Below are 7,436 nucleotides of genomic sequence, written 5' to 3' on the forward strand. Positions count from 1 at the left end.
TCTACCAGCAAGAACCATACATTTATGAAATTTAGTAATACAATATAGTACAACAACAAAAACCAAAAAAATGGAAACAAATGTATATGGCAAAAGGAAGAACCAACTATCACCATAATTAGACATATCTAATAGTTATGTAACAGTTTATATTCCCTTAACATTTAACTAAGTACAAGTCCTGCATCTAGAAAGTTGATTATATCATCTAACAAAATGAAAACCTCCAAATCACAAATGTTATTCATTTTAATTGAACAATATATTTTTCATGGAAAAAAAATTACTAGATGTTTACAGGATTATTATCTTCTTAAGTTAAGTATTGTTTTATAACCATGTATATAAGAGCAACTTTTAGTGATTGAAATCAAAACAAATAACTATTTTCAATTAATACCAATTTATCTTTTCCTCTAGCAGCAAAAATCATACATTCATGCAGTTGATTAATGCAATATAACTTTCTCTACAAACTCTTTTAAATGTATCAAATTGAAGTTTACTCCAACATAATCTATATTTTTGGTAATCTTTTTTGTAGCGTAACTACGAGCACCATCTTAAAATATATAATTGATAATAAGAAATTATGCAATTAATTGCCAATATTAACAATTTAAATTGTTTATTACAAATAAAAATTAATATAAGATTTGAAGTCTACGGTGTAACAATAAGTGACCGTAATCTCCTCCCTGTAACCAAATGTGACATATGATGTTAATGCTAGTGTAAGTCAAGGATGATGACAACAACAATATTAACAGATAAATGTTATAATTGTAATCATGATGACATGACAATTATAACGATGATAATCAATGATAATATATAGTTAATTAATAGGATGACAAGAAAACTAAATTAATTAAGGCTTCATTTTATTTAAATATTTCTCAAAAAGAAAAAGAAAAAAAAAACCCAAATCATGCATCCTTGTTATTGCTTTTATATGTTTTAGTTATCATGCCATCTTTGTTTATATTATAATAGCATACTTAAGTGGTGGATTCAAAAGTGAAATGGAACAAATTTGCTGCCAAATCAAATCGACTAACCAATAAGCATAAGGAAACTATATTTTGTCTTAATGTGTCCCCTTTCTGGCCTTTCCTATGTTGGAATTGACAGTTGTTTTGTTTATTAATTAATTAATTAATTAATTAGCTTTGAAAAAGATAAGATATCATCCTAGCTAGCTAGTGGGAATGTGAGTAGAAAAGGGTGGATTGACTAAGTCCATTTTCGTTTGGATGAAAACCAATAGGGATTTGCCAAATGCTCGACACACTCAACCCTAGGATTCCAAGTATTGTTTGATGTTAGCTGTATAACTTGAGGTGCATTCACGGCAGAGTTTTTGACAGGCACATAAACACCTCAGGGAAAATAAGACCCGCAAAAGCTTAGAATTGAAAAGAAAGCTGCATTAAGATTCTGTTCTCCACTTTAAAATGCAATTATATATAATTTATATATAGAGATTAATTATGTAAACTTGTAACCATGTCTGTCAAGTCAACAAAAGAGACAAACAACTTTTGGTACGTCAAAAGTGGCAAGATATATATCTAAAGAGGCGCCCCTAAAATTCGAAGAGAGAGCTTTGTACATCCATGTATGTGAAACACGGTAAAGTTGAAAACTACGTCGCTCCATGCTTCAAATGAAGATTACCAGACTATGGCCAGTGCGTTACACACGGCCTCTTTTTACCAGTTTTCTTCTCTCTTTCTATCTTTTTTTTTTTTTGCCCTTTTTTCCAATGTTTTCCACGTGGTTAGAGGAGGAAGCCCCTTTGGGGCTTCTTTTTACTCAAGTAATAGAAGGAATTATATATTATGCAATTGGAAAATCCATGTATTGTACTAGTATAACTAAAGTTGGGAAGATTACTGCATATGGATCTTCAGTAAATGAAGCTTACTGTTAGTGTTTTCAAACCATCCTCATCCTAAATGTAGCAACAGAGGCTTTTGTAATTTCAATTGAATTCCATACAAGTTCTAGCATTAATATATGGTTCAATTTGGAACCCATGACAGTCTAAATTTTCTTCTCGCTGGGTATTTTTTAAATATATATATATATATTGATTCTATTATTTAATATTTGTGGCAAAAGACAATTATCATATATATGAAGGTAGTAGAGTAGAGTAGCACGTAGAGGGACATAACAACCCCCTCCGGATCATATCTACGTATATGAACATGCATGATAACAGCCTATAACATATGTGTCCTGAATCAACTTAATTGATATATCCACGTACTATACATCACAAAGTCTAAACCATTTACAACAGCAAAACAATTTGATTAGATATTTTGAAGAAAGTTATTTGATCTCATCCAAAGAAAAAGAAAAAGAAGAAAAAAATGAGACTATCTTAATAAATAACCTTTTATTACTTTATTATTACTATTTTACATATTGCTAAGGTGAAAAACAAGAGGGATAGGGAATTATAATGCAAAATCAGGGGATAATTTATTGGTCCCATAGTTAAAATATATATATATATATATATATGTATATTTACTTCCAATTAATGTCTAAATCTGCAATGCCCCTATCCTTCGAAAGATAACGAACATTGCAACTTGTCAATGCCCCCCCACACCTGTGCACTGTGGCCAAACCCTTTTTTATTTTCTTTGCTTTGAGAATTTCTTGCTGGGTTGTCTTATGTCATTGGATTGGAAGTTTCTGCTTAAAGTTTTCTTAGCCAAAAGCAAGCTTAGGTTACTAGGAGTCTTCCCTTCTTTTGACCCAAATCGGCATTCTCTTCTTCATTCTTACTGTTGGAAAGTTGACAATCGTGTCATCTTCGGCCACCCATCTGCATGTAAGTTTAGAGAATTCGTTAGTTTTAATTCTTTTTAAAATTCATAAAATCAAACAGTCAAGATATTAGGGGTGAGACCAAGATCACATGTACATTGTTTTTCTCCTAGCTATATTAAACAAAAATATCTAGCCTTGTACCTAGTGGAAAGCCCACTGGCTAATAAATATACACTACATAGGTTTTAGAGTATTGAATAATTTTAATTATCGAGATCAGACAGCAACCATTGTTGGTCTGAACCCTAAAATGCATGGCTATTAGCATTAGCAATATCTTTATGTAGTCAAACTTTTATGTACCATAAAGCTAGACTTAATACAGGCATTATATAATCAATGTCGGCAAAGACTATGAATGATTTGATTAATAATGTTATGTGCTCAATGCATTTGACCAAAGAAAAAAGAAATTTTGAAAATGCCAAATCCAAGGAAGAAATTAAAGTGAGACCCCATAAATTGAATGATTCTAATTAAATCAGTTTGGCCACGGCCACATGTGCTTCAACCCATCAAGGGAACAATATTCATGGAATTTGGCTTTTCAGCTGAAAGTTTAAGCTATGATTTTTGACTATGTGTTGGTATAGCTTGAACACCTGTTGGAGCAGGAAAAGATGAATGGAGTATGGTTTTCGAAGGTCATCATCACATGTTGAAAACACCAAAATGCATGTACTTGGAAAGCAAGTATATATGGAAATGCGATGCCTTGTTAACAGCTACTGAGCCCAAAAGGACAGAAAGTTCAGTCTCTTTTGTTATGATTTTGTCTTGGTTCATGTGGTAAAAGTGAAGAAAAAACTAGCGTTTGAGCGTGCATGACAGCCTTCAAAGGTGGCTCTTCCCTGGTTTGTCCCTTTATAATGTAAAAAAGCAAGTAACTCATTCCAATTTTTAGTTTTATACGAAGGCTCAAATTGGGAGTGTTTGTTACCTGAAAGTGGTCACAAAATGGTGTAAGAAAATGGAAGCTTCCAGCCTGGCCAAGTCAAGTCCAGGACACAGCCTTTGCCCACCTCCAAATGGGGTGAAGTTGTAGCTGCTAATTACGTCTTTGTCCTGTGATGAATCCCCCAGTCTATGAGTTTAATGCTAAGCAACACGAATAGATAACAAGCAGAAGAAGGACAATGTATGTGTGTGTGTGTGTGTATAGCACCAAAAGGAAATTAAAAGGGTCCATTTACTCTTACTTGCCATCTCCATGGATTGAACTGATAAGGCCAATCATAGTGATTTTCATCAAGATGAACTGATCTAAAATACGCAAAAAAGCACCATCCTTTTGGTATTAGATACCCTTTTATCTCTATGTCCTTCATGGCCTTTCTCATCACCCCTATTATAATGTTTCCCATCCTGAGAGTCTCTGTAATAACCTGCTTAACCATATAATGCAACCTTAATTATTGGAGCTAGCTAATAATTAATTAATTAGTTTAATTTCTTTTAGTCCCATGTCATTCCTTTCTGCAATATATATGCAATGCAATCTTAATTTTATTGGTTGAACTTACGCTTTGTGTAAAAGGTAATGATAAGTAATCACTCCAAATCAATGGCTGTCCATTCTGAGCTTTGAGCTTTTTCAGCTTCATGTTTTCCTCCTAAAAAATTTCCAGAGTTCATCAGAAAAGCTAGACAAGAATATACAAACAAGCAACAGTATCCATAGAATTAGAATTTAAAGAATATTTAAAAGCATAAGTTTGCTGCTTTATCTTAAAAATATACATTTTGGGTGGGTAGGGAGGCGGTTCAAGACCGACTAATTGGAAAGTTGAAACGTATATCATACGAGTTACATCGATTAGAAAGGGCACTTGCTATCAAGTAGAAATTATGTATAGTGTGGACAAAACCCTAGCAAGTGATCATGGCAATCCTAGTCAAGCGTGCCACTTGTGCCTAGATGGTCAAATAAAAACTAGTGGCAAGCAGACACTTCCTATAAGGACAAGCAAATCACTTCAGTGACAAGTTCAAATTAGTCAGAAAAAAAAAAGGTCTTGAATCTCACAGTAGCCCAAAGAAAATATACTAATCCAAAATGACTTTCCAAAGTTTCTAAATAGGCACTTGCTGACCCCAAGTCAATTCGAGCTAGATTATGATAGCAACATAAAGCCAATGAGTCATGGAAATGATATTGGCAATTTTCTCAGGGAAATGGAGGAGTGACATGATATTGCTGATATATAAATTCCAACAGAAAAAGTGCATACCGTCAATTGATGCAGCGCAGCAGGGCAATCTGAAAGGTATTTTATTGCAAGAGTCATTAGGACCGGCACTGAATCTTCACCAGGGATCATCATATCAATCATGTTATCTGCTATTAGATCATCTGTTAATAGTTCACTAGCATCTTTGAGCAAACGTCGACCACATCTTTTGCAACTGTTGAGATGCCAGAATTCCTTTTAGATTGGATGATTTTGTGTACAATCTTAACCATTCTCTCCTTCGCCTGGAAGTGAAATTCAACAGGTTTCCTTCTTAGACCCTCCATATTTATATATACAATACTAATAGAGAAAAATTAAATGTGAATAGAGTTTACCTGCAAGGATCGATAAAGTTGACTTCCGGGTACTTTTACAGGTAAAGACATTAGGCCTAATATAAATTCTTGGAACTGTTTTTTGAGAAGTTCCATTTCTTCACCTGGATTCAAACTAATCAATGCCTTGACTAGTACTTGAAAGGCAATCTGGAGACAAGAAAAGGGTATTTTCTTAGTAACTTTTCAAAAGGAATATATAGCACAATCATTATGAAGCAAATTTCTCAGACAAAATTATTCATGCAAAATCATTGTAACCTCCATGATCTCAACTGGGTTGTTTTTACTTTCCAGCAAAACCGTATTTAAACTTAAGTAGAAGCCAGAGATAAAATTCAAACTTCAATGATTCCTTTCACTATATAGGGGGATAGAGATAAAGAGAGAGAGTTTGTGCGCACGTGTGTGAGTTTTGTCTGCGTGTGCTGTTTATTTTTCCTTGTGTCTTTTGGGGGGGCACCTAGCTAGTTCCTTACGAAACTCCTCAAACTTGGAAGAAAAAACCAGATATAGATTTAAGAGAGACGGCATCTTTTGTTTTATCCTGTGTCTGGGAGGAACTCTTTTCAAAAAGTTATCCTAAAACTTTGAGGGAAAACTAATGCCAGAGAACAAACTTCAATGAAAGGAATATTTACTTCAACACACTCAAAGAGAGAAAGGCACTAACATTTTTGGTTTCATCTTGTATGTATATGGGCTGATCATCTCTCCATTTATCCATTGATTGTTGGACATAATGTTGCATGTCTTTAGTGATCTGATCTTTGAGATGTGGAGACTTGAAGAAGGATCCTATAAGACCATGGATTTTCCTTTGTAAGCTCCCATTGATTAGCAGAATGGAGGAGTTTCCCATCAACTCAGTGAGGGATTTCGGATAAAAGGGCACGAAAGCCTTCGCATCACTTTGTAGAACAAATCTACTCACTTCTGCGTCTGTTGAAACAATTGTTGGAGTTCCAAATATGTGTGACTTGAACACTTTGCCATACCTGCAAAATAACCCAGATACATACATACATATCCTCTTATAGCTTTCCTTTATCTTCATAAATTGTAATAACACTGCCTTGACTCTAGTTATGTATAGAAACCACATATGAAATCAAAAAGTAACCCTAATCTTTTTAGCATCGTATTATTCATCAAACTAAAGGAAAATTAATCACACTTAAGGGTACTGGTTCTGAAACTTTTTTAAAGAAATAATACATAGAAATAAATTTAGGGAACCAGCTTTAACCACAGATTAGGTGAAGTACTGAAGATGATGACATGAAATCTTCATTTAAATTTTAGTATACATTAAAACATATATATATATATATTTAGGGTAAAAAGAAAATAAAAGAAGGCTGAGAAACCAACACCCACCCACACACACACACACACATATTTGTATATAGTAAATAAAACTTACATGCGGCGACGCCTATCCATGAAGCTCTCAGGGCGGTCTGAGTAAGCACAAGTGATAAACTCGATGGTTTCCCCAATAAAAGGCCATCCGAGAGTTCCTGAAGGAAGCTGGCATGAGTTTTTTGATGAAGATGATCTTAGACTCAACTTGCTTTTGCTATAGAGATATTTGATGCAAAACAAAACTGCTGTCACAAACACAACCCACAATGAACTCTCCATCATGGATGGATTTTTCTTCTTCCCCGCCGCACGCACGCACGCACGCTTTCTCTCTCTCTCTCTCTGTGCTGCTCTTAAATACCCTTAATCATGCTAGTAAACAATTGTACTCTCAACAGACAATTTTTTTTCTTACTTTGTGTTGTTATGGAAATATGATATGCATGCGTACGTGCACGCGTGTGGATGACAAAAGGAAAGAACAAAGGGATAAAAAGCCAGCGAGTGAGAGACAGAGAGAGGAAAAAAAAAAGATTGGAGCCTTGAATCCAGTTAGGGAGAGAATATTTGTACCGGGAGATGCATCATGCATGGATAAGCGAATTAGAATTACATTTCAATGAGTTAATGTTGATATATTTTCAAA

At 34.2% G+C, this 7,436-nt stretch overlaps 1 protein-coding gene across 1 annotated transcript; it reads right to left on the reverse strand.

Annotated features, from left to right (window-relative positions):
- Nucleotides 1-2,467: 2,467 nt before the first annotated feature.
- Nucleotides 2,468-7,170, reverse strand: CYP90D1 (cytochrome P450, family 90, subfamily D, polypeptide 1). Its single transcript, XM_021439123.2, is given in 9 exon segments — nt 2,468-2,848; nt 3,794-3,918; nt 4,053-4,238; nt 4,377-4,466; nt 5,085-5,236; nt 5,239-5,329; nt 5,423-5,572; nt 6,096-6,420; nt 6,849-7,170. Coding segments are annotated over 9 exon segments (1,437 nt in total). The 5' UTR covers nt 7,073-7,170; the 3' UTR covers nt 2,468-2,754.
- Between the last annotated feature and the right edge of the window lie 266 nt (nt 7,171-7,436).

Source organism: Theobroma umbraticum, unplaced genomic scaffold (assembly GCF_002168275.2).
Source record: "Theobroma umbraticum cultivar Fairchild unplaced genomic scaffold, ASM216827v3 scaffold_204.0, whole genome shotgun sequence".
NCBI classification, from domain to species: domain Eukaryota; kingdom Viridiplantae; phylum Streptophyta; class Magnoliopsida; order Malvales; family Malvaceae; genus Theobroma; species Theobroma umbraticum.